The sequence below is a fragment of the Falco naumanni genome, chromosome 5, assembly GCF_017639655.2.
Source record: "Falco naumanni isolate bFalNau1 chromosome 5, bFalNau1.pat, whole genome shotgun sequence".
In the NCBI taxonomy this organism is placed as follows: Eukaryota; Metazoa; Chordata; class Aves; order Falconiformes; family Falconidae; genus Falco; species Falco naumanni.
The window spans coordinates 76,239,434-76,265,903 of record NC_054058.1 but is presented as its reverse complement, the minus strand read 5'-3'; the positions used below and the strand labels follow the sequence as shown (position 1 = coordinate 76,265,903).

General features: G+C 43.2%; 3 protein-coding genes across 6 annotated transcripts in view; 2 read left to right on the top strand and 1 right to left on the bottom strand.

Moving 5' to 3' along the window:
* The window catches only part of SLC26A5 (solute carrier family 26 member 5), a 36,590-nt gene extending 33,512 nt beyond the window's left edge, over nucleotides 1-3,078 (top strand). For all 3 annotated transcript variants that reach the window (XM_040596531.1, XM_040596532.1, XM_040596530.1), the window contains 3 exons: nucleotides 214-426; nucleotides 672-726; nucleotides 1,251-3,078. In XM_040596531.1, the coding sequence (XP_040452465.1) occupies nucleotides 214-426; nucleotides 672-726; nucleotides 1,251-1,393 (411 nt within the window). In that variant the 3' untranslated portion in view covers nucleotides 1,394-3,078. The remainder of the gene's footprint in view (nucleotides 1-213; nucleotides 427-671; nucleotides 727-1,250) is intronic.
* A 2,057-nt stretch (nucleotides 3,079-5,135) lies between these two features.
* Nucleotides 5,136-14,148, bottom strand: PSMC2 (proteasome 26S subunit, ATPase 2). The gene is made up of 12 exons (XM_040596545.1): nucleotides 14,006-14,148; nucleotides 11,903-11,940; nucleotides 10,656-10,737; nucleotides 9,480-9,579; nucleotides 9,015-9,146; nucleotides 8,335-8,407; nucleotides 8,095-8,190; nucleotides 7,671-7,835; nucleotides 7,072-7,159; nucleotides 6,143-6,345; nucleotides 5,509-5,605; nucleotides 5,136-5,411 (listed from the first exon to the last, which is right to left on the bottom strand). The coding sequence occupies exons 1-12, from the start codon at nucleotides 14,073-14,075 to the stop codon at nucleotides 5,254-5,256; spliced, it is 1,302 nt and encodes a 433-aa protein (XP_040452479.1). The 5' UTR covers nucleotides 14,076-14,148; the 3' UTR covers nucleotides 5,136-5,253.
* A 309-nt stretch (nucleotides 14,149-14,457) lies between these two features.
* The window catches only part of DNAJC2 (DnaJ heat shock protein family (Hsp40) member C2), a 19,173-nt gene continuing 7,160 nt past the window's right edge, over nucleotides 14,458-26,470 (top strand). The window contains exons 1-9 of one of the 2 annotated variants that reach the window (XM_040596528.1): nucleotides 14,458-14,643; nucleotides 15,292-15,482; nucleotides 16,111-16,186; nucleotides 18,761-18,859; nucleotides 21,698-21,839; nucleotides 23,031-23,111; nucleotides 23,877-23,942; nucleotides 25,689-25,780; nucleotides 25,882-26,003. In XM_040596528.1, the coding sequence (XP_040452462.1) occupies nucleotides 14,586-14,643; nucleotides 15,292-15,482; nucleotides 16,111-16,186; nucleotides 18,761-18,859; nucleotides 21,698-21,839; nucleotides 23,031-23,111; nucleotides 23,877-23,942; nucleotides 25,689-25,780; nucleotides 25,882-26,003 (927 nt within the window). In that variant the 5' untranslated portion in view covers nucleotides 14,458-14,585. The remainder of the gene's footprint in view (nucleotides 14,644-15,291; nucleotides 15,483-16,110; nucleotides 16,187-18,760; nucleotides 18,860-21,697; nucleotides 21,840-23,030; nucleotides 23,112-23,876; nucleotides 23,943-25,688; nucleotides 25,781-25,881; nucleotides 26,004-26,470) is intronic. The other variant, XM_040596529.1, reaches the window with a different exon arrangement.

The following is a 26,470-nucleotide window of genomic DNA, read 5'->3' as shown; positions in this document are numbered from 1 at the left end:
GCTTTAAGCTGCTTGCCTGTAGCTATAGAAAGGCTGGGCATAAGAGAATAAACCTTGATATACGTAAGATATGGAAGTATGCATGCATGTAAAGCCAGCTTCTGTAATGGTTAGGAGCTGTACACCTTTTAAAGGTTGAAAGAAGAGATGAGTATGGGGAGAAGGGGGGTCAACACTGAAAAAGCATTGGCTGTCATTTATCTTCTGTCCCAGACCAACGACACGGAAGCAAGTATAAAACATGAGATAGCAAATGATGAGTTACCTGTAAATGGAAAATTTGCATCTCCAGATGCTAGCATACAAGACATGTCTCCTGATGAGCATGAACATTTTGTGGCGCCCAAAACAAATATCCACTCTTTAATCCTGGATTTCACACCAGTGAACTTTGTGGATTCAGTTGGAGCAAAAACATTGAAGTCGGTAAGTAGGGCTTTTTTCTCCCAGAAAAGCCTGTAGAATACTTGTGAGATACCCAGTAGGCAACCTGTTGGCGTGAGACATACATGCCCCCTAATCACGGTTTCAGTTTTGTAGCTCTGTAAGTTTTAGCTGAAAACTGGGGAATGCGGATTGTGCAGCTTTCCCAGTAATTGGCTTACATCTTCCAGAACTGCGGTGTGTACAACAGTGTACCTGCGTTTCACTTCAGTTTAACTCTCTTGCAGGTTATAAAAGAATACAAAGAAGTTGGTGTCTGTGTCTGTATTGCCAGCTGTAGTGGTGAGTTAGTTTGTTGGGGTTTTTTGGTGAGCTTTATGGGAGAGACTGTTTTATCTCTTTCCCTCTGGCCCCATATTTTCTGCTGCTGGGTGCGTCGGTAGTATCAGCACTTCACATAAGATTGGATTTGAGAAAAAACAAGCCCATATGCATTAGAGCCTTCGCTTCGGTGAAAGCAGAGCACTGATGTAATGATGTCTGTGAGGACTAGGTCCAGCTCCCATTTATTCCAGCTGGCCAATTGTCAATGCCACCCTAAACATTGCATTTTGAAATTGCTGTAATAATGTAATAAGGAGAAAAGCCTGCAATGATTCAAGTTTGTAATATTTGGAATGTAGCATCTTCTGCCAAGAACAGGCCTCTCTGTGTGCGTCTGGATAAGATAATTACCTGTTTGGAATAGAGGTAGTGCGTGATCCACCTGGCTATTTTAAATGCAAGTTGTTGTCATCTTCTTGAAATACTGTTGTCTTCCATCATTGTACTTTAGTTTATGTGCTTGTTTGGTTTTTATTTTGTAGGCCCTGTAATGAATGAGCTGACAAGACTGACTTTTTTTGATAACACTGTAACCAGAGAGTTGTTGTTTCACAGCATTCATGATGCTGTCCTTGCCTGCCAAGTGAAAGACAGGTCGGCCTCACAGACCGACTCTGACCTCTGAAGACTGGCATCGAGCAGAAGGGAAGGCAGATTTGTGCTGATGGAGACTCTTTCTGAACATTTAATTTGCACAGTTTAAAGAGAGCCTAAGGCTACTTGTATCTACGGGTAACAGGGTGGTGCTTATTTTCTGTAGGAAGAGTGGATAAGAAGTTGGAAGCCTTCATGCTCTTGAATGTTTTCTTTCAATCAGGGTATAGCCTTCCAACAACATAAATGCACAAAATCAGGCAAGACAAGAAAATTCAGTGTATTCTGCTACAATCACAATCTGCTAAGACAAGGTGACATTCCTATTCCTGTTCAGAAAATGGGCACTTTAACTCACTATGAGGTGAGATATTGCAGGAAATAACTGTTCTGCAATTGCAATGCACTGTACCAGTGTCTTTAAAGAACTTTCTTAAATTAATTTTAAAGCATGATGTCAACATCTGCATATGATGAATTCATACAAATTGTAATTATCTGCCAGCTGGATTAATGAATTCACACTGGTAGCATTTAGCTGCTACTCTTTTTAAACCTGGACGGTACAGTTATTTTTTTTTTAATATCTAACCTGTCTCAGCTATACTCAACTCTTCGTTGCTTGAACATTTTCAGTCTGAGTGAGCTTCAAATTAGAGGCTCATTGTCTAATTATTATATTACCAATACGGTACTTTAACTGCCAAAACCTAGTTATGCTTTCTAGAAAAGAATACAGTTGATTTTAAGCTAAAATTAATTTAGCTTCAAAGTTTGAAGACAAAACTGGTTTAAGGCAAGAGTGAAGCCCATTAAAGTTGAGAACTGATGCCCTATATGTAGTCTCTTAAGCTGGAATGAAAATGTAGACAAATGCTGAAGTCTCAGTGGTCCAAAACAAAAAAAGAAGTACTACTATTCTGTTGCCTGAGATTCCTTCCTACCAGCAGTGCTGCTTCTGACTCAGCTTTTAAGTTCTTTGAGAAAATCAGTTCATAGAACTCAAAAAGGTTACATGATTGGGGTTTTTAAAAGAAAGAGTAGCATGGGGGGGGGGGGGGGGGGGTCCCCCTATAGTCTTCACAACCTGGTTCCTGTGGTACTGCTCACAACTCCAGGTCTGAGATGAAAAACATGGAAATGTAATTCAAGCAAACAAAAATCTTCAATCCCTGTATTTCCCTAACAAGAGTCACTATGAACCTGAGCAGAGGCAGGAACTTCGGAATGTTTCTTCTGCAGGTTATTTTGACAGCACAGAGGAACAGAACATCAGAGACATTTCATTTTGCACCCTCAAATCAAAGGCCCTGCGCATAAAGGACTTCCTCTCTTCTGAATGCAGAACTTAATGCTTTCATTTTGCTCCAGGCTCTGTTGTGAGTAGGGCTTGCTTCAGGTAAACCAAGTTTCCCAAGAACCGGGGGCAGTCAGCAAAGATTTTTATTCTTCAGACTCCCCTGCCAGTAGGGATAGGAAGCTTTCTGCATCAGAAATTACTGCTTAGCTGGAGTTCAAAGGATGAACTGAATGCACGTTAACACATTGTGCGTGTTAAATTTGAACAACTATTGGTACACTTGCAATGTTAACCAGCTTAACAAGCCTTTTTATCTACATACAGTGTATTTTTCTACTTTTAGCTTGTTGCAGCTTCAGTTTTTAACTATGTAGGGCAAAACCCTGTCGACTTCTAAAATAAAGTGATGATCATGACTTGTCAAAATTTTCCACTTTGTCTTGGTGAGACTTTATGTGGGACAAGCCGAGGTCCCTGGCCCCAAGGTGCCTGTTGCTAAAGGGTAGGCCAGGAAGGGTCACCACCTCCACGCAGGCCTTGCTGCTGCTCAGGTTCCTGCTCCTCATCCTACGAAGCCCTCTCCACACAGGCCTCACAGCGATACGCTTAAACACTGTGTTTCCCACCGTGGTAGCAACAGCCGTGCTTTCTGGGGAGCTGTGGAAATGCTGGTGGGCTGAAAAACCTTCGCCCAAGAAAGGCTGAGATTGCAGCCTGCGTGGCACTAGGAGCACTTGGCACCACACTCCTGGGTACTACCGGCAGCGCTGGTAACTCATCCAGTAAAATAAAATCGGGCAGCTTCTCGCTTGTCTCTTCCTGTGCTCTGCTGCCACCAGCTGAAGCACTGCTTCCTGCTCACCAGCCTACCTCAGCCACGAACAGTAATCCGACTTCCTCTCCCTATACAGATTAACAGACTGCTATCTACAAATTTAAATCCTTAGGCTTGTCAGCGCTACATTAAACAAAGTCACAGCCTTTAAACTCTTTCCCCTCTCCAGTTTGTCTGCATTGACAGGGCAGCGCCCCACTGTGCCACACGTCGCTGGATAGCAGAGTCCGGTTCCAGACCTCAATAGTCGGAACAATACTCCTCTCCCCCTCCTTTCTTGCAGGAGCACTGACAGTACAGCAGGATACCTGGGAAGAGCCAAACTCCTGTTACACACTTAAGTAAAAAGTACGCTGATTTCCAAGTGCTGCTCTTGGTGTATCAAGACACTCTCAATGGTGCTTTTGGAACCACTTCCCTTTCAGGCTCAAAATGAAAAAAATTCTGTCCCACCAATAAACTTGCATCCCTCCCCAACATCTCTTACCAAAATAACAGATAACAGTTTTCCACATAACTGCTTGTTTGCTTATCAACATACTGACACCAGCCAAAATGCTAACAAAGTCTACGTGCTGCACACACTCTTTCCCTATTGTACACACCTGCTCTTCAAAAAAAAAAAAAAAAAAAAAGTGGCTTCACAATCTAAGCTTGGATAAATTGACATCAGTTGTATCAAAATAAGACCTGATAAAACTCTCACTTCCAAGACAAAGCAGTTCCCAAAAGCATTTTTCCCCCCAGGTAGTTCTTCAAGCTCTCCTGGTCTTTTCTTACTCACCACAAAACTTCCCACACTTGAAAAAAAGAGAATTAAAGGCTTGCTTTTCATTTACCAAACCAGCCAGCTCTACAGAAACATGCCAGAGGAATGAAGATCAACCTCTTAACACTGCCTGCTGCCAACAACTATGAGCTACTGCCCAGCTACCGGAGCAGCAGGACCCTGTCGGGGTCGTGCTCCGTGTGTAGCAGCATCTTAGACAAGTAACAATGTGATGTGACAAACTGCGCAGTAGTGGATGTCAAACTTTTAATCTTTTTCAGAGCAGGAACAGGAAAAAGAAATCTTCCTTCCCTTAGCGCTAAGAACTCCTCATTCTTGACCTACTTACTATTTGGTAAGAAGCAAAGAATCTCAGCAAAAAGGATGAAGAAAACCACTGAAGGAAAAAAAAAAATAATCAAGTTATGATGATACCAGAGCGCTCACACAAGGGAAGGAAAAAAACCCCTTCGCATCGTCCCTGAGGTGGGCAATGACTCACAGCACCAAGCACCTGAGCAGAGCTACATACACCTTCTCCTCAGCCCTTTTCCCACAGCAGTTCCCCAGAGCTTTCTCAGGACACACCTACACCTTGGTGCCGAGTGTCATATGCAAGCGTTTCAGAGCACACCTGGAAACACTGCAGTCCCTTAGGGATCTGTTCAGCACCTCTGCAACTGAGATGGTAGGTTTTGGGGTGCAAATGGTGACCAGGGATCTAAACTTTGGGTTTCTAACATGGCCCAGGTATCCGATTTAAAAATATCTCACTGGTTTAGGCTGCATTATTAGAATCTCACTGAGTTTATTCTTCCACAGCAGCAATACTCCACTAGTGTAGAACACACTCACGATGAACTCGCACCTACTGTTTGGAATACTCCGTTTATTTCTAGCTTCCAGGAGCAAGACATTAATCACTACACTTCGATTTTTGTTTCACAGAAAGTTTAACAATAGGAACAGGGAAAACTTTCCAAGAGATCAGTTGTAGGTCATGTAGCGTGGGGTAGCACTGAATTTCGCATACGATTTAATGACTTTGTTCACTGCTTCTAAGAAGTCTTTCTCTGTTGCAATTTTTCTACGTGCTCGGATAGCAAACATGCCTGCCTCCGTGCAGACACTGCGAATCTCAGCGCCTTTGAAACAAAGGGATAAACAAATTCAGCTCTAACCACCAGCGGAGGTGAAGCATACACCAAATTGTTAAAAAAAAAACACAACAATGCAGCTTACCTGTACTATTAGGACACAGCCGAGCCAACAGCTCAAATCTTATGTCTCTTTCAACACTCATCGAACGAGCGTGTATCTTGAATATGTGAGTTCGCCCCTGAAAAAAGAGCGGAGGAAGCGTTCAGGGTATGAAAGAGGCGATGACTCTAGCATGCAGCTGTCCACATCTACAGCAAGGGCTAATGGAAAATCTTTTACTTGCTGCCCAGCTACAGCTTCCCATGCCTGGACTAGCATGTTTAAGTGTTCACGATACCAAATTAAGAAAATAACTTTTAATAGAGCTCTAACGGTACAAGTACCTCAAGAAATCCCTCTCAAAAGGGCCAAACAAAACACGTGCCAACGTAAAAAGTACATCATGGATCTGGTTAAAGGATTCTTTATCTGTTGGGACAGGAATATGCAGTGATTACAGCTATCTACCATGGCTTCTTGCCCAGGGATGGAATCTGTTCAGTGTGGGAAAACCTTTTTGGTACATCTTTAATCCCTCCAATCTCCATGTAGTTTCATGTAAGTTAAGCATGCTGCTGTTGTCAATATTCGTCAACTGCTTCCAGACAGTAACGCCCTAACTGAAGAAACACACTGCTCTCAAAATATACTTGGCTGTGAAAGGAAGCATGCTCACCTCAAGATCAGGCAAGCTAAACTCTATCTTCCTATCCAGCCTGCCAGGCCTCATCAGTGCTGGATCCAGAGTATCAGGTCTGTTTGTGGCCATCAGCACTTTGATGTTGCCTCGTGGGTCAAAACCATCCAACTGATTGATCAGCTCCAGCATAGTACGTTGCACTTCATTGTCACCCCCAGCCCCGTCATCAAAACGAGCACCTGGAGAGAGGAGACACATGTTTCACAAAATAAGAGAGGGACCTTCAGAACATGGAGATGTCACAGCTTCTACACAGAAGACTGCTGGAAAAATAATTCTAAATTACATACAAATATTTGTGAAGAGTTTAAAAAAGGTGTGAAGGGGTTATTTGAAAGCAACACACTCCAAAGAAAGAGCAATGTTACCTGTCAGTTACAATAAGCACTGTATCTTCATCCTTAGTATGAAAGGGCCCATCTCCCTGCCTAATAACTGGCCAAACTGCTGAAATTTCTAGATGTAGTTTGTTTTGCCTTCCCTCCACCAAAATCCTCCTCCCTTGCCTGCATAAAACCTGTTCTACTTTCAAAGGACCCAAGTACATACTTTGAGGAAAAAAAAATACATTCATTTTCAGGCAGGAATAAAGATTTTATATGTAGTCCACAAGCTGAAGGGGGCTAAAGTCAGCAGTACTTTTTGCAAACACAACACATGAGATCCTTCACTAAAGTTTAAATAATCTGGGTGTTCCAAATGTGCAAAAATTACTTCTCATCTGGGCTGTATAAACCACTTCTTGACAGCCTCACAAACATGGGACATACTGGTAGTAGCTCTGCTAGGTAGGTATTTAGAAGCACCTTTCTTGAAATACAGCAATCCAGGTGAAGAATTATACCAGGAAAAGAACGCCTGAAAGTTCCCCTATGAGATTAGAGCTGTAGATACTGCAAACATACCTCCAATGGCATCAATTTCATCAAAGAATATAAGACAAGCTTTTTTAGTTCTGGCCATTTCAAAGAGTTCACGAACCATTCGAGCTCCCTGAAAGCAATATCCAAGATTTTGTTAAAGATTCATGGCACATTAAAGGAAAACTATCAAAATTAAACTTTTCATGCCTCCAAACACTTCTAAGTTTCCAATGACAAAACTCTTCTTATTTGTACACACATGTATAACAGAACATTCATAAATCTTAAGGCAATTTATAAGGGAGGGACAAATTACTACTCTTAAATTCAGAAGCACAAATGAAGTCATTTACCTGAGGGCCAAGTGAAAAATAAGTGGCAGAGCTGGGAACAGAATCCTAATCCTAGAGTCCTCCTGAACTGCAGACTAAACTCTGCACTGCAAAATCCAGTTCCTCAAGGACGACATACTTCAGGTCTTACAACTGTCTGCCTGATCAGTAGCGATTAGTTTGACAGCTCCTCCCCACCAGTACCTCCAGCACGCCAGTACATTCATCTGTCAAACCCACTAGGGTGCCGGGTCCCCACAACTGGAAATCCGCAAATCACTCCACACTCCGTCAAGCATTTGCTCTCACCTCTCCCACGTATTTCTGCACCAATTCAGATCCAATTACTCTGATGAAGCAGGCATCGGTCCTGTTAGCAACAGCACGGGCACAAAGTGTTTTGCCCGTACCAGGTGGCCCGAACAAAAGTACTCCTTTGGGAGGCTCAATTCCAAGGTTAACAAATCGCTCAGGCTGTAATGGTAGGAAAACAGAAGGCAAGGTTATGTGCAAATTAAAGATTATGTGCATCAAAGAGTATATGCAAATTAAGAAAATCATCAATCAGGGGCAATATAAACCAGACTAGGCTGGATTTCACTTGTTAAAACCAGCCTTCCTTTCACTTAGGTGTTTCTATTCAGCTGTATTATCTCTTCTTGTTTTTTCAAATGCTAAGAGATGACCAGAATACTTTCAAAATAATAAAAGTTTCAATCTGGAGGTTACTTACGTGAAGCAGAGGGGTTTCAACCACCTCTCTCAGCTTTTCAATCTGCTCTTTACAACCACCAACATCACTGTAAGTGACATCTGGTTTTTCTTCTACCTGCACAACAAAAAGGTGAGCGAGCAGTTAGCAGCCTGAGGCTGCATATGTCCCTGGGCCTTCAACAGCCCAGAACAAAATCCAGTCAAAGTAATCAACGTTACAAGACAAAGCAATGTCACAATAAGTATTGGCAGTTCTCACTTGCATCATGGTGACTGTGGGATCAATCTTTGGAGGCAAGGGGATGTGGATTTGATACTTGTTTCTGTCCACCCTGGTGAGAAAGCATAAAGACTGTTATTTTACCGCCAGTTAATTAAGCTGCCATGTAGAAACAACTCGGTAAATTAGAAGCTGAATTCTTAAACTGTTCTTTTCTCTGGCATCAAGACAGCCCAGCCCTGAAAGCTAAGAGTTAGATGGGCTAGAAAATGGAACTCCTCCTGCAGAAAAGTTTAAGGTTTCCAAAAATACTAATTCCGAAGTATTTTGAAAACTGAAATTCAAAATATCCCACAGACCAAATTCTACAACAGGCTTCACCTCCTCATCGAACACTTCCCGTAGCCACCCTGGGTGTAACTGTGCAGACTGCCAAAGAGGCAGCAGGTTACACGGGCTCCCTGAAAGCTAGCACTGTTGGGGCCCAAACTGAAAGGTGTGAGTCCACGATGCACAATTTTCATCAGAATGGTATCAAAATCAAGATTCCAGCACAGCGTGCAGGTGAGTTACTGGCTTCCAACAGAAAGACATTGGCATTATAATTTCAACCACTGCAAAAACATGAAATGACAGCTGCTGACATGTCAAACTAATCGATCAGATAAAAAAGCTTCATTCCCCAGGAAAACTCATAAGAACACAAGGATTTTGCTTACCCAACTCTCATCCCTTCTTCTATGTCAGTAGGCGCCACCTGGTCACTGAGATCCACCACAAATTTGGCAAACTGCTTGACATTAATAATGTACTTGGGATCCTCGGAGTCTGCATTAATTATCTTTGTACACCTAATAGAGAACATACAATTAACACCACCAAGCAGACAAACTAACTGGCTTGCTATTTGTATCGGCATCAAGGTGACAGAGTCGTATTTTCCAAATACACCAAAACAGCTATTGTACTTGTGACTCTATTATTACAGCATCATACAATAATGACAGGAATAAGTACAAGTATGAAGTAGGTAACGCGTCACCAAGCATAACACAGCCCAGTTTTGATGCAATGGTAAAAAACACTGTTAATATGCGCAACAGGTGAACCTTGTTTTTACAAAAAGTCCACACATCAGTTGTAAATCACTACAGCTCCACTGCAAGGAGGAAGAGTGCACCCACCTTGCAACTTGTAATGGTTGCTCGCTTTGGAGAGTTTGCTTGTCTGCAGCCAGATCCCAAAGGGCAGGAGGAGCCAAGCCCGTGTCGGATTCCTTGATTCCTACGTACAACACAGACGAGCTGAGGAAGCAGCTAACTGGCATGTCAGCAATCCTTCCCATACCAAGAACCTCAGATATAAGCCTGTAGGAAGCTTTCTGAGAGATCTCCAAAACACACACACACGTATCTTTGAAGGACTTCCTAAAAAACAAGTTTCCTAAAGAAATGAGGCCTACGTGACTGTGCCAGCCAAGCATGCAAATAGCAGTCCAGCCATCCTCTAACACAACTCTACAGCCCGCAGACAATTACAACCAAGCCTGACTGAGATATCAGAGATAAGCACAGTTCTCAAAGTTTCAGAAAAGGAGTGAAACTCTGCAAGTGCTTTCACTGATGGAAGGCTTTAGTGCAAGATATCAGAAGCTAATGGATTCACACAAATGAATTTTTTTTCATATATATTTATATATACATACACACACACACACACAAAGATTACAAATCTTCCAAAATATGGATATGTTTTGAACAAATAAAGGATTTTACTGGAAAAGAGACACTGCAGCCTTCCTGGCTAGAGGCATAGCAACAGGGCCACAAACATACATCAGTGAAACAAAGATAAATAAGGGAACAAAATAATTTTTATTGTCACTGCCACAACTGACCAGCTGATTTTAAACCAGCTGATACTAAATGCCAACTGCCTTGATACACATTTCTTCCTTATATAAGGACTGGTACCCCTACTTAATAATACACTGGGGTTTTGCAGTCTATGGAAGTTCACTCGCTATTCAAATACAGCTTGACACAAATCCCAACAAATCATCTAGTGGCAGAAAGGGGCATTTGTTTCATGCCAGTGTAATATATAAAAATTACAGTTTTGAATAAAAATGTGTTAAAGCACAAAATTACACAACCATATGTACAGATTAGCTCTGCTCAATCAAAAAGACCATCACCTACACAGCAAGTGTCTCATGTGACCAAATAAATAAACGTATTCTTTCGAGAAAAATAACAATAATAAAGCAATGCAGAAGTTGTTTAAAATCTGCTTCTTAGAACACTTGTTTTGGTGTAGGCAGCTCTTCTATTGAAAGTTATCTTAAGAAAGAAAGATACCAGTGAGCTCATTGATTTTCTTAAGTAGTTGTTGAATATCATCTTCTACTTGCTTGATCTGCCTTGAATATGTGCTCTGGCCCTGGAAAAGAAATATCATGTAGATTTCAAATTATTTTATGTTTAGGAAAAAATACCAAGAGCTGTTGAGCATGAAGATGTGTCTTGGTATAACAGCCAACGATTGATTACAGCCAAAAAAGACAGTATTAAGTTTCAGTAACAATGTTTCTGTTCACAAAAAGAGAATGCAGCTACACACAATTGGCCAACTGCGCGAATGGAAATTTTTCACATTTGTAAACTTCAAGGATCCTTTTTTCTTTTAACACGGTTCAGTCATATTTTTTTAAACTAAGGCTTAGTAAAAATTACATACATACAGAAATCTGTACATATTATCTGAAAATCATGTGTAGGTGTGCTGTAACTACCTTAGCCAACCCTTCTATCACCCACAGAAGAGAACAGACAGACCATGGGGCAAATCAGATGCTGGATTCTTGCTTGTGATGCCCCTGCATAATGCAGGCAGATCTGGATCTGCATTTCCTCTACAAGATCTCCTTCATATCAACTTGCCAACAAAAGAGAAGCCGCAGTGGGCACAAGACATATTTCAAAGCTTCATAAATGAGTCTCAGTGTCAAAATTCAGGCTTCTAGCAAACATATGCAAATCCAGACATACACCAAGCTGCAAGTTTCATTTTTCAAGAGTTTTTTCACAGATCCACCATACTTTCTAGTAGAGACATGGAGATTTACATTTTAAGCCTTACTGTCTGCAGAAAACACCCCCCAAGACTATTCTTTTTCACAAGGCCTGTGTACTCCTTGCTAACAGTATTATAACATGATGGCTAAAAGCAAGTAAATCTGATGGGAGAAGGAGTCTTGAAGTTAACTGTTCGTTATAAAGCAAGAAAATTGGTTAGTGAAAAAGCCCTAGCTGTTAGACCCCTATGACAATCAGCTACAAGATACAAAACAAAAATAGAAAAAACCCAAACCATTGTTACTTTCAAGCTAACAGACCTAATGGACTATTTTTAGGGTTGTGGGTTGGGTACGGGGCTTTCTGGTTGGAAGGTGGAAAGGGAGAAAAGATTTTGGCAGGAGAGAAAAGCATTAGGAGAAGCAGATCTACTAACTACTACTGAGTACACATCCCTCCACTCCTGCATTCAGTTCCTAAGAGGACTTACTTTTTTTTCTTTAACACCCTTGTATACATATGCTACTTACGTATGTTTTCAGCAAGGCAATATCTCCTTCATCCAGAGCTGAAACAAGACAGGAAAGACTTAGCTTCCAATTTTAATAACAAAACCTTATTGTTAAAAAAAAAAAAGATACAGCAGTATCAATTCCGCTTCTAAAAGATGGAATCATTTATTTTAAAGGGATTCTTTTGAATTTCTACTTTTCACTAAACCAAAGCGGAACAAAAAAGTATCAGACATTCAAGAAAATCAAAACAGGGTCTCCAGCTACTCTCTTCAGTCCAAAACTGTTCCACACAGAGCTGCAGCAAGCAAGCTACTTAAACTTTGCCTCGCTTGGAGTAGTTTACTGACCTATGACTGTACAGAGATGGAATTGAAGATATCAAAACTTCATCTTATTAACTTTTTGTTTCTTAATGTTTAAAAAAACTACAATGAAAACCTGTCACCACTTTCCACCAGTGATGTCTCTCTTCCAAAATGCCCAGTGAGAGCAGGGAACAGCAACCAAATCTAAGCTGGTCTCCGTAACAAAAAACTACCGCAAGCTACCAGAGCAGCCTGGAATCAATAACTAATACAATGCTGAGTTTGAATATTGCAAAACAAAAAACATGGGAATAGTTGTACTAGACAAGACGAACCGTCTGGCCCAGTATCCCTTCTCCAACAGGAAGGTCTACAAACATGGCAGACGCATAGTGAGCTCGCACTCCTGGGTCACTAACAGCCCTTAAAAAATTTTCCTTCCATGAATATTTCTATCAGTTTTTTGAATACCTGTAAACTTTCAGCAACGTGCAGCAGAACACATGGGAAGGAATCCCCCCATTTAAATCAGCATTATGCTTCCTTTTACTTGACTTAAACTTGGAATCTAAAAATTGTACTTAAGCCTCAGAATTCCCACATCAGAACAAGCAGCGTCAGCTGTTAACCGCTTAAGTTTTTGCACAGAGTGCTGCAGGATTCCTCCAGTGAACTCTCTCCATTAACTAAGAAAAATGTAACTCTCTACTACTGTCACCCTCTATTTACTTTCATATTGCTTGCCATTTAACAGACCTTTTACATTCCCTCTCCCTTCTCCCAAAAGCTCTCTCTTTTCCTGACCAAATGATAGCCTTCACGTCAAACATTCCTGGCCCACAGTTCTCCCTCTTTTCCAATTCAACTGTATCTTTTCTTATGATAAAGGGAGCACCAGCCACACAGTATTGAAGATCTGGGTGCAGTGTGTATCACACAGCATTTTGAGAGGATTTTTTTTTCAATCCTTATTTCTTTCCTGATTCTTTGTATTACCCCATTAATTTTTTTAATATCTACTGAACACTATGTTGCTATAATTTAAAAACCTTTCTTGAGTGGCAACAGTTCAAAGTCCATCACTGGTTACGTGCAGTATCGCCTTGGCTTCCAGATGCATTACTTAATATTTACTAACATGAAACATAAAGGCAAATGAAATTCAAACATGAGGAGCAACTGGCAATTTCACCACCAGAAAAATCAGCCACGTGGTGCTCTCCTGCCTCCATGGCATTGCCGGTGACGGGGCCACCGGCGGGGTGACAGCCAGCTCTGGGCGCTCTGCCGACCAACAACAAGAGGTTTTATCAGGCCAACCCTTCAGCTGACGCTCAGGCCGCACAAGGCCTTTCGCCGTACGGAAACCAGGCCGGGCCCGTGACGAGAGGCCGAGAGGCCGGGCTGTGACCTGGGGACCCCCGGTGATACCCCCCCGCCCCCCCGACTCCTCCCGACGGGCCGCCGGCCCCCAGCCCCGCCATTCCTCCCTCAGAAACTCCAAACCCAGGCGGACGGTCACCTTCAACCGCCCCTTGGGGCCGCAGACACAGCGCCAGCCCAGCCGGGCCCCACGCCGGGGCGGCCCCGAGGGGACGGCGACCGCCGCGCCACGTAGCGCATCTGGGGGGTTTAAAATCTTTTTTTTTTTTCTCTTTTTCCCTCCCCACCCGCGCTCCCTCAGCCCCGCCGCCCCCGGCACCAACATGGTCGCGGGCAGCGCCGCCCCCGTCCCGCTGCCCCGCCGAAGCGTCGCGCGGGGAGTTTCCCCGCCGCGCACACAGGGCACCCGGCCAGTCCCGCCGCCTCTCACCGCGGATGGGCTTATCCTCCTTCTCCTCCTCCTTCGTCTTCCTCTGGTCGGCGCCCAGGTAGTCCGGCATCGCGACGGCACCGGCCCGCCCTGCCCTGCCCTGCCCCGGATGCGTTACGCAGCACGGCCGGAGCTTCCGGTCGGGTCGGGCCGGGCCGCGCCGGGGGGACACCAAAGGAGGGTGCACCGGCCCGGGCGCGCCGCGGGCCCCGCGCACCGGCATTCCCTTCCCCCCGGCACCGCTGCCGCCGCCGAAGAGTTCCGCCCGCCACAGCCGCCGGCGGGGTGGTGCGCGCCGATCCGCGGGCCCGGGCTCGGGCCGCCGCCGAGCCCGGCTGGGCCTCGCCGCAGATGCCGGCCCGGTTGCGGAGAGGCGGCGCGCAGGAGGCGGGGGGGCGAGGGGGTCGGCGGGGGGGCCGGGCCCCGCCGGGCCACTTATCTCGCCGCACGCCGCCGCCGCCCCGGAAGCGCTCGGCGGGCGCCTGCATGCGCCGGCTCCTGGCAACCGGCGAGGCGAGGCGAGTGGGGCCCGGCGCCCAGGCCCGAGGCTCGCTGCGGGCCGCCGGCCGCCGCCACCACCATGCTGCGGGGCGCGCAGGAGGGGCAGGTTACGGCTGTCACCAGGGCGCTGTCGGCCGGTAGGTGCCGCCGGGGTGGGGGGCGGGAGCGGCCCGGCCGCAGCTGGTGCGGGGCCACGGCCGGCGGGGTGGGGGGCGGCCCGGGCCGGGGGGGTGCAGGGTAGCCCTCAGCCGCCGGCGGGCCCGGGGTTCCCCCCGCTCCCAGCCGCTGCGTGTGCGGCGGCAGTAGCCGCTCCGCTGCGGCGCTGGGGCTGAGCAGCCTTGCGCTGCTGCGGAACTTTCCCGTGCGTTGTGCGTTAACTCCGCGCCCCCCGCCTGTGGCGCCCGCCCCGCCGCTCGTTTGCGGCCGCTGTGCGGGCGGGGGGACCGAGGGGCGGCGAGGGGACCGGCCCGCACCCAGCGTTTGTGCCGCAGTTACCGCCTCTGCCGCCGCAGCGAGGAGGGTGGCGTTCGGCGTGTGCGTTCCCCGCACTTGGAAGCGCCTTCCCGGACTGGAGAGCACGGCGGAGCTTGGGAGCTACCGCCCGACAGGCGCCTGTTCCGCTTCTTGCAGCCTTTAAAGCAGCACTTTAAAGGTGTCTTTAGGGCGAGCTGGAAGGCTCGGCAGGCTGCAGCCTTGTGTGATGCGGGGCTTTTGATGGGGTTTAATTTAAGAAAGAAAAACCAAAACCGCAGAAGGTGAAGTTGCTTTTATGTTTTTGCTTATAGCGTCAGTACTCTGTCAAGTGGAACCTGTGGGAAGATGGTTTGAAGCATTTATTAAGAGGAGAAACGTAAATGTTTCTGCCTCTTTCCAGGAGCTGGAAGATGAGAAGGAACTTTCTGAAGAATCAGGGGATGAAGAATTACAACTTGAAGAATTTCCTATGCTAAAAACCCTTGATCCAAAGGACTGGAAGGTATTGAGTTGATACAGGCTTGCACTAATTATTTTTTTTTTTTGCTGGAAATCGCCCGTCAAAGTTACCTGCCATTCCCAGCTGCTAAAGACCCCCTGCCTCCTCTCCTCCCACCCCCATCTGAACTGGTTTGTGTCCCTTAGCATTATAGTTGGGTTTCTGTTTTCCACGCATAATCGGTTGATGAGGGCAAACTCACATGTACGTTGAGATAAGCTCTTAGTCTTGAATTGTTGCTTTTCATTTTACTGCTTGTAAGCTGTAAACGCGTCTCTTCTCCCTGTTACTACCTCCCTTATTCTGGAGTTATATTAGCACTCTTTAATACTAAAAGAGAGCAAATCAGTTTTCCAATAATTGAACGCTCTAGAATTCAGTGCTTTAATCCAATTTAGATTAAGCTACTTCAGTTGCTGTAAGAGTGGCTTAATTCATTGATATTTGGTTATTCAATAATTATGGCATTTACGACAATTGTTCCTGTAACCTTTTCCTAATATTTATGGAGAAGGAAGAATTCTGCCTCTTGCTTTTAAAAGATGGGGAGGAGAACCGGTTTCCTGCACGTGTTGTGGCTTTTTAGGTCATATTTATCAGTGTTTATTAGGGTGGTTTTTTCCTTCCTCAGAATCAAGACCATTACGCAGTCCTCGGGCTAGGAAATATACGATACAGGGCTACTCAAAAACAAATCAAAGCAGCTCGTAAGTACCTTTCTTTCATAAGCATACTTCTTTTTTTTCCCCAGATGTACACAACTGTTTTCCGCGTGAAAATATATACATGTCATGGACAAGCTTTTTACTGTTTCACAGGTCTAAAAATGTCTGGTCTTTGATTTGTGTTGCTTACCAGCCTTCTAAATTCACATCACAGCTCTGAAATCCTCAGGCCTAAATCTAGGGAGTTGAAAAATCTCGCTGAGCTCACGTCTTTCTTGCCTGTGTGTTTTGTCAGTAGTCTTGAGACTATAACTGTACATTTCTGCGCTGCTGTTATCGTACTGATTAGATCAAGTGTTGCATGGGAATGGAGCAGTAGCTCTTGATTTTCAGGGTATTCAAGTAACTAAAAGTTACTTGGGCTACTGAGAAGCTTAGTTTTGCTCTTCTTGTTCATTTCACCACATGAAAAATGTGGAGTTCCTGTGGCTGGATCTCTGGGGTGTTACCAGGCTGTTAAACACGTAGTCTTGTGAGGTTGTTTCCTTGACACTTTGGGTAAGTAAATGATAGAACTTGGAAGTGCTGGTGTGCTGCTTAGTGATATCATGGGCCTGTGTCTTAACCATGACATGATTCAGAACGGCTGCAGGTGATTGGGGCTATTCTGTGGTACTTGCGCGTGAAGGAACAACATGTTGGGCTTTGGAACTTATTTTTCTAGAAAGCACTGTGACCCAGGGTTGCCTTTGCCAGAAGAATGCAAGTATTTAGTGGAGGAAGATTTTAAAGTACTCTGAAGATTGTTCAATAGCCTTTATGAAATAAGCTGAGGGTTTTGTGAGTTGATTTTGCAAAGGATTGCCTGTATAACTGTACTGGTGTGAGCAGAATCACTGTCCCCAGTGAATGCACTGATACTCCCAAATGAAAATAGGTGGAAATTACCAAATTATGAGCTTGCTCAGGAAACTGTTGCCTCAGGTATGTGTTGCTTAGCAGCACCACTGTGGAGCGTATGCTCACACAGCATAGAGTAGCACCTATGCTGATGATGAGTAGTAGTCTCACTAATCATGCTGAGCAAGAACAAGGGTATGTCTCTTTTTAGGATCCCAACAGCACTCAATTGTTACATGGTGGTATAGAGATGTGAGTCTTTCTCACCAGTATATACTGTGCTTTCTTAAGAAGGGTTCTGATTTGTTTCTCAAAAGGCAGGTTGCCACAACTATTTGTGTGATGTCATCTCTCTGGTATTTATAGCAACCCAAGAAGGTACGTTTTATATTGTATGACAAGATGGCTAGACTTTTTGGCAAAGAAGTCAGTTTAAAATCTGGTTTTGCTGTTTAAATACCAAGACAACCTGGTAGCAACTTTAGTAGATACTCTGTATGTGCTAGTTCTATCTTTCCATTTATGGCCTAAGTAGAGAGAACTTGACCACAAACCCTTGTGTGTGTGCTTGATGTTATCCACAGGTAAGTACAGCAGTCTTCACAAGCTCATGGCTGTAGGTTCCTTGCTAAATTTCTTCTCAGGTTGTGTTCAGAACTTGACAAGGCATAGAATACAATTTTTATTTGATCTGAACTACTTTGCTTTTCATTAGAAACAATAGCTCAAATGACGTTAATTATTTTTCTTAATTTTTCCAGTATGATTGCACAGGGAATTGTAAAATCTTGCACAATTAAGGTCCTGAAACTGCATTATACTTTTTGAAGCTAACTATGCTTACAGTTACTGAAGCACTTTGCTATGCATGATGTTAGAATAAGTCCCAGAGAATCAGTACTACTTCAGCTGATGAAGGTGGAATAGAGTTTCTGAGTTGTGGTTATTTTATGTTCCAGCAAAGATGAGATAATTTTAATTCTGACAATAGTGTTAAGTTGTAGGAGTGTTGGTGCCCAGGCGGCTAAGGCCAGCAGCATCCTGGCTCGTATCCAAAACAGTGTGGCCAGCAGGACCAGGGCAGATTGGCCCCCTGTACTGGGCACTGGTGAGGCCGCACCTCGGACACGGGGTTCAGCTTTGGGCCCCTCACTTCAGGAGGGACGTTGAGGGGCTGGAGCGTGTCCAGAGAGGGGCAACGCAGCTGGTGAAGGGTCTGGGGCACAAGTCTGGTGAGGAGCAGCTGGGGGACCTGGGGCTGTTCAGCCTGGAGAGGAGGAGGCTCAGGGGGGACCTTACTGCTCTCTGCAGCTCCCTGACAGGTGGGGGTCGGTCTCTTCTCCCAGATAACAAGTGACAGGACAAGAGGAAGTGGCCTCAATCTGCACCAGGAGAGATTTAGATTGGATGTTAGGAAACATTTCTTCCCTGAAAGGGTGGTGAAGTATTGGAACAGGGTGCCCAGGGAGGTGGTGGAATCACCATCCCTGGACGTGTTCAAAAAACCCGTGGCTATGGTGCTTAGGGACATGGTTTAGTGGTGGACTTGGCAGTGCTGGGGTGGTGGTTGGACTTGATGATCTTAAAGGTCTTTTCCAATCTAAATGGTTCTATGAAATCAAAGAAAATTCATTAAATCCTATCTGTTTTCTTCCTGATGTTTTTTTAAACTGTTGATGGTGAAGTGTTTCTAAATGTGATGCATCTATTTGCTAGATAAATCCATGGTTTTGAAACATCATCCAGACAAGCGAAAAGCTGCAGGGGAACAGATTGGAGAAGGTGATAATGATTATTTTACATGCATAACTAAAGGTAAGCAACTGATTTCTTTTGTTAGATACATTTCAGATTATCAAGTAGATTGAGAATGTATTTGCAGCACTTTATTAGCCTTTTAAAGAATTATCAATTACTAAAAAGCCAGAGAAGTTCTTTTTCCATTTCAATGCCTCAATTAATAGAAATCACATTGATGTAACTTTCCTCTGGGTAGAAGCAGCATGGAGATGCAGGTGATAGATGGTGGTCTGCCACGCCACTTGGAGACAAAACACAAACACTTAGAGCAATGCATGCAAAGCTGAACCACTAGAGGTAGCTATATACCCGGGATAAACTGGTGTGCTATAAAGTAGTTCCTCTAAGAGATGAACAGCGATTGGAAGATCTGAATTCTAATGCACTTATTCTGCCAGCAGAGCATCTGTTGATTTGATGTAGGATATCAGTTTCTTCAGTTGCTCTTTTTTGCCCACAGATGACAGAGTGAACTCAATTGAATAATACTTCCCTTCTTGCCTGTAGTGAAGTAGAACACCGCTGCTGGCCAATTCCAAAACCATAGGGAGTGTTCTAGGTGTATGATTTACATCTCTAGAAATGCTTTGACTTTGGCTTTTTTGGTTTACTTAAATTAATTTTTTTGACTCAGTAAGGTTGAGGCAGGAGGAAACCTCTGAATTTGTGTGTTCTTGTGTTCTAAAATTTCTTCTTCTGAGTGTCTTCTTACAATACTAGTTAAAATGTTAGAAGTTGACATGTTAGATGAGCTGATGATGTTTTCAGCCTTCTTTAGAGCTGTCAAAAGGAAAAAAGTTGCCAAAGGAAATTTTCTTTTCCATAGTTACCATCCTGCCAGAAACTGGCAGGTATTTATGATAAGAATAACCTGCAGCTGAATTCAGGAATATGCTCTTTGTTCTACATTCAAGGAGCCAAATATGTTTCTCCTTAACTGCTTAAGGATAAACAGGAAAGAAAGCACAAAGTGGCATGGAAGAGGAGTAACGCTTCCAGGCTGCACCTTGCAGGAAGGAAATGCAGTAGTAGGGAAGGGGGAGCCGGAGTAGGAGCAAGTGGTAACGGAACAGAGACAAGAAACTGCCAAAGGCAGGAGTAGGTAGGTGGGATTCAGAGCTGGGTCTGACAAAGGAACGAGTGGGAGATACAGTGCCAGGGGAATCGAGTATCTGGGAGTAGAACTGGGGATCTGTATGGACATGACCTCTCTGAAGTGGAAGAGGAACCAACAGATGTGCACAGAATTTCTTGCATCAGGAAACCGGTGTGAGGGTTATTGAAGCTCCTAGCTTGCAGTGTAGGGGAGAACAGGGGTCGTTAAGAGTATTGGCCGAGGGGAAGGGAAGACTGGCAGGCAGCAGCTTCCTTCCTCTCTCCATTAACATGTGCAGTGAGATAGACTTGCAGAACCACAGAGCACCAAGGTCTCCTTCAGCTTATCACCTTCTAGATCTGACCTTCAGGGTCAGTGTCCTCTGTCCCTGGGTGCAGTCAGAGAAGCCCATGAATGATCACAATGCAAAGTTGCTTTGACTTTCCACTCTTACTGAAAAATAGTGGGCATTGTAGAACTAACAGCCTTGTTCTACACTTCCTTGAGAAAAAAGAAGAGTTTGCTGAAGCTACAGTGTGTGATTTCCAGGATATAAGATTCAGTAATGTGATGCTCCCCAACTGCAAGAACAGGGAAACTGAGAGCGCATGCGTGTTTTGGCTAGTACCTTTGTGGTATTTTATACTCTTTCTAAGTCTCAGTACAATTTCACTGTGAGCTGCAAAAATTCTAATGAATGGCTCCTGTTCTTGCCAATTCTGACATGGTATTAACTTGGGGACTGCTTCCACTCTGTGCCTCTCTTAGTAGACCATTATGTAATCTGTCTGCAAGGATCTGGTGTAGGATAGAAGCCTGGAGATGTCATGCCCAAACTCCCAGTGCCTGAACCAAATTTACTGCTTTAATATTACTTTAAATATAATATAGTTTATTACATCTTCATAGTTAAATGTGTTATTTTTCATTGTCGTGGTTTAACCCCAGTTGGCAGCTAAGTACCGTGCAGCCACTCACTCAGTCCCCACAGCCCCACGGTGAGATGGGAAGGAGAATTGTGGGGAAAAAAAGTAAAACTTGAGGGTTGAGATAAGAACAATTTAATAATTGAAATAAAATAAAATTTATGATGATGATAATAATGAAAAGGAGAGGGAAGGAAAGAGGAATAAAATCCAAAGGGAAGGGCAGAAAACCTAAGTGATGCCCAATACAGCTGCTCACCACCTGCTGACTGACGCCCAGCCAGACCCTGAGCAGTGACTCCCAGGGCCCGGCCAACACACACACATGCTGCCCACCCCCAGTTTATATACTGAGCATGACAAATATCCCTTTGACTAGTTTGGGTCAGCTGTCCTGCCTGTGTCCCCTCCCAATTTCTTGTGCCCCTCCAGCCTTCTTGCTGGCAGGGCCTGAGAAACTGAAAAGTCCTTGACTTAATATAATAATTACCCAGCAACAACTAAAAACATCCCTGTGTTATCAACATTGTTTTCACACCACATCCAAAACACAGCCCTGCACTGGATACTGAGAAAGAAAATTAACTCTATCCCAGCCCAAACCAGGAGGACATTCATAAAAATTTTTCCTCCTACTTAGTCTAACAGGAATTGAAAGCAGTGCTATTTGGTGTCATTAAAATAATGAAGTATCAAGCTGTACAGAATGGTAGGTCAAATGCAGATCTGAAAGCATCTTTTGAATCAGTTAGAACCTTTTTTGAAACATTCCCAACATGTGGGGAAGACTCTCTTCAGTCTCATGTTGTATTTCTGGTAACTTTTTTTCAGCTTATGAAATATTGTCTGATCCTGTGAAACGGCGAGCATTTAACAGCATAGATCCTACTTTTGATAACTCCGTACCTTCCAAAAGTGAAGCAAAGGAAAACTTCTTTGAAGTTTTTTCCCCAGTTTTCGAAAGAAATGCCAGGTAAGCTACGTCAGACTGTCTCTGCTGTTGCTGGAGGATCAGCATTTGCAAAATTTTCTGGCATTGTCTTTGTAAACAGGTGTGGTTTCAAGGGATGCTGGGAGATGCATTGATTTGCTAGAAATGTAATACAAATAAAATAGTGCATTCTCTATGATTTCATTTTAAAATAATCTGAACTGTCACACTGGTCGCATAGAGTTTGACCCATGAGGTTAAAAAAAAAAAAAAAGTCTGTTCTCAGTTCCATATTACTTACTGTCCTTGTACAACACGTTGTTTCATCTTAAAATTATTCACTATACCAAGTGTGTGTATGCTACTGACTAAAAATTCCTTTTTTTATGGTTTTCTTATGAGGGTGAGACATTAACAGAAGACAATAGTTATGTTCACAATTTAGCTGGTTAAAAGAGAAAATAAATGTAACTATCAGTATTTGGTGGTTCTCTCCTAAGGTGTGTGACTTTTTTTCTGCATTTGATTCATGCTTGCCAATTAACTTTGTATTAAGGCTGTCACAATAGAAGTCTATTTCACCTTTTTACCTGTATGAGAAGAGGTGGTTTATTGTGCGAGGCACTTTACAACACATTCTGAACAATCTGTTATTTAAAGTAGGTCCATTGAATATTTTATCAAATATTCCAGAGATTCAGACCTGGATCTGTGGTTGTCAGATAGGTTCCTTTCTCTGTTTGGAAATGGATGCTATGTCATGAAATAACAAATGCCTATGGAAGATTTCACTCTTTGTAGGGGAAAAAAACAGGATGGAGGCAGAGCATGCTTGATTTCCTCATACTGCATTAGAATGTGTGGGAAACTTCCTGTAGCCTGCCACAGAGCCGAGTTATTCACAGAGCACCTTTTGTCCACTTTCTGTAAGCTTCTCTACCGGGAAAATGTGTGTGGAGAATTGAATACCTACAAAGACAGTTTGTGCTCCGTCAGATCTCCTTGTAGGCACACCGAGCTGGGGCAAGAGGAGTTTGTTTTTCTGGGGGAGCTCCTCAAAAAAGGCAGTCTGGAGGAGGATGTTCAGAAGGAACTCTCCTGTTCTCTTTGCTGATGCCCCTGTCGTGGGGGGGGTGCCCTCTAATTTGGTATTTTGAATCTGTACTTAACACATACCATGTTATGAACTAAGATTATATATATAACTTCTTGAATATATCCATTTATTTTCAGGTGGTCAAATAAGAAAAATGTTCCTAAACTTGGGGACATGAACTCCTCGTTTGAAGAGGTAGATGCATTCTATTCGTTTTGGTAAGTTAGCTGATACCTCAGTTTCTAGTCACCGTATTCAAGCCGTGCACTATAAAGGACCTGCAGACTGTTTTGTATGTAGCTTTTTGGCTGTGGTCTGTTCTGACCTAGTAATGTCATGAAATTACCCCACAGCTGTCTGGTGCCTTCCATAAAGCTGAGCTGGCTTTCTCCTAGCTAACACCTCTGCATCATAAACTCAGTTACAGTGGGAGCTTCTGGCAGTTCCTGACCACAGTGGCTGTGAACCAAGTTGACCCACAGACTAGAAGCGGGGTTCATCTCGCCTAACTTGTGATTTTAGTGGGTGTCTACTAGATATTTAAGCTCCCCTAGTTAAGTGAAGTCTGTCTAGTTCAATAAAGTCAGTAGGTTATGGCTTGACTTACCCTTATATAAAGATCACATTAATTTCTCTCTGGACTCTACAGGCTGCACTGTATCTCCAGTGCCTATAACGGGAGCTTAGACAGCTGCACTGTAGGCATTTAGAGTTGGTGAGACTGATCCCATCCTAAAACGTATTCTGTCCTACAGTACAGAGAGATGTAAATCATTACTTTCAATAGCGTCTTATGTTTTGACCTAACAGACTTGGAATTATTATAGGTACAGTAAAATTGTAAATTATGTATTATAAATTGTAAATACCAGTATAATTGCCTACAAAAACCTAACAGTAGAAAAGATAGATTATTTGTAATTCTCTTGCTGTTTGGGGTTTTTTATTCACACTTTTTTTTCTTTTTTATTTATTTAATTCAGGTATAATTTTGATTCCTGGAGAGAGTTTTCTTATTTAGATGAAGAGGAAAAAGAAAAAGCAGAATGGTATGTAAGTAAAAAGAAATTTGACAGGAGACTGGGAGATTGATATAGCAAGATTTTCCAACTTTCTATTAGACTGTAAGTCACATGAAGAAAGGTAGCCAAACTAAGACTGAATTCCACGCTCCCGGCTTAGTAGTCAGTCGTGGACTTGACCTGGACTGCCTGTGGGCTTCTCTTGTCTTATTTGTGTAGTTGAAGTAGTTCTGGCTTGCATCACAGAGGCATTTCTGAGGTGCTTTGAAATGTGTGTTCATTTAAGTCCAGACTTGCAGTTCCAGCAAGTCCCAAACACAGGCTGAACCTGGAGCCAGAACAGAGCAGATAAGTAAGCAGGTATTTCTCCCTCTGATTCTTTATTAAACTGCACAAGTGATACTTCCTAGAATTTATAAAGATTAGTTCTGATGGCTTGCTGTTAATAAAAATCGTGTATTTATTGATGTAGTGATAGTTGAGTAACTCGGACCATGTTGCCATTGGAAAATACATACTGTTTTTATCCTTCCTACAGTTATAAACACAGAATGTTCAAGATGGAGCACTAAATCATTTAGTCTAACACATATTTCACAGGATGCAACCTTTTGTTTAGTTGGCCTTGTATAAACATAACTTGCATTGTATTAACCTCTTATTCCAAGTCTGAATAGAAATCAGTTTTGTAGTTAGATTCAGTAGTTACTTTGCTTTGTGGCTACAAACTGCCATATTCAGGCTGTAGCTAGGCATTCGTTCCTTTTCTCTTACGCCTTTTCCTGCTATTAAATTTTTTGAGCCTCTCTGGACCCAGCGTTCTCTCCTGTGAAGATTCTGTGAAGGCACTGCAATCAGTTCCATATCACTTGTATTTTTTTATAAATTGTACAGATTAATCTCTAGGCTTTTCATTGGGCCATCCAATGAAATGCATAGCTATTTTTTTTATGCTTATTCCTGTCATTGGTGTCCTTTTTAAAGAAATGTTTAGACGAATGGTACATAGTATGCTCTACTTGAGAGAGAAATATGTTTCATCTTCTGTTCAGATGGTTGTGATTCTTGTTATCCCTTCTTGCCAAAGGTGATGTTGCTCATGTCTTAAACCTTCAACCTACTCTAGCAGTCTCCTTACTGTGTTATGGGGACTGCCCTTTGTTCTGAGGTATATTGTCATGTATTTGGTTGTGTGGGTGAGGATACACTAAAAATCCGCCTCTTTGACAGCACTGACAAATACTTCCAGATTATTTAGTCAGCCAATTTGTAATCAGTTTAACCCTGAGCTGTATTTTACGGGAGTGAACCCAACATGATTTTACCAGACTGTCACAGTACTTCATAGAAAGTGTTTTTTCTGTGCAGATGGTTTACTTGATGTGACCTGTAATCTGTATAATTGAGATAATGGGCATTGATTATATTGCTGCTCTTTAATTAAACTGTATACCAGCATTTCAGTTGTTTTGCTTGGGTTTAATGTTAGGTCAACAAGTAGATTGCGTTTTGGAAATAAAGTCCATGATCTCATTCCCTGCAATGAGAGATAAGCAGCTTGTTGTGTCAGGTTTATGTAGTTGTGTAAACACCTAGCATTTTTGACATGAGCTTGGAGCCTGGAACTTCATTTTTTGAAGTCTGTTTTTGAAGTATTCAGAGAAGAGCATCTGTGCGGGGAAACTTTTTTTTTTAAAAAAAAGTTTGTTGATGAATTTCTAACAGAGTGACACTGTAGGGTATTCGCACTGAACTATGCTTTCCCTTTTTTAGTCGAGATGAAAGGAGGTGGATTGAAAAGCAGAACAGAGCTGCCAGAGCCTTGAGAAAAAAAGAAGAAATGAACAGAATTAGGACACTTGTTGGTGAGCATAAAAATTGCTGGTGTTTTTAAGAGATATCTACCAACTAACAGTGGAAATCTCCTGGTTTTCTTTTGTGCATGATGCATCCTTTCTTCTGCCAGACAATGCGTACAGCTGTGATCCCAGGATAAAGAAATTTAAGGAGGAAGAAAAGGCAAAGAAAGAAGCAGAGAAGAAAGCAAAGGTAGAAGCAAAACGAAAAGAGCAGGAGGCAAAAGAAAAAGTAAGTTAACTACTTTATTTGGGTTGAAACCCCCTGGTTCATTCACACCTGATCCACTGCTTCAGCTTCTACATGTGTCAGAAAGCTACTGTTAGAATTATATTGGGGTTTATAGATGTGTTGTCTTTGATCCCTGTACAACAGGCAGTGCAAGAGTGACAACCTTTTGAGAGTGAGATGAAAACAAGATGCACAGCTCTGAAACAAAAAATCCTTCTAACATTGAGTTCAGCTGTTGCATACGCTGCCTCTGGTTTTGAGGCAGTCATTAAGTTCTGTGGCCTACTTTCCTTTTTCATAAAATGGATACAGCTGCTTGCCTTGTATGTATGGTCTGTGAAAGGTTAATTGGTATGAAATACTTTAAGGTGACATAACATATTTGATTAATATTAACAGTTTGGAAAAGATGGCTCTGAAAACAGCACCAGGAATGAAAGGGAACTGCAAGGTGCTAAAAAGTGACT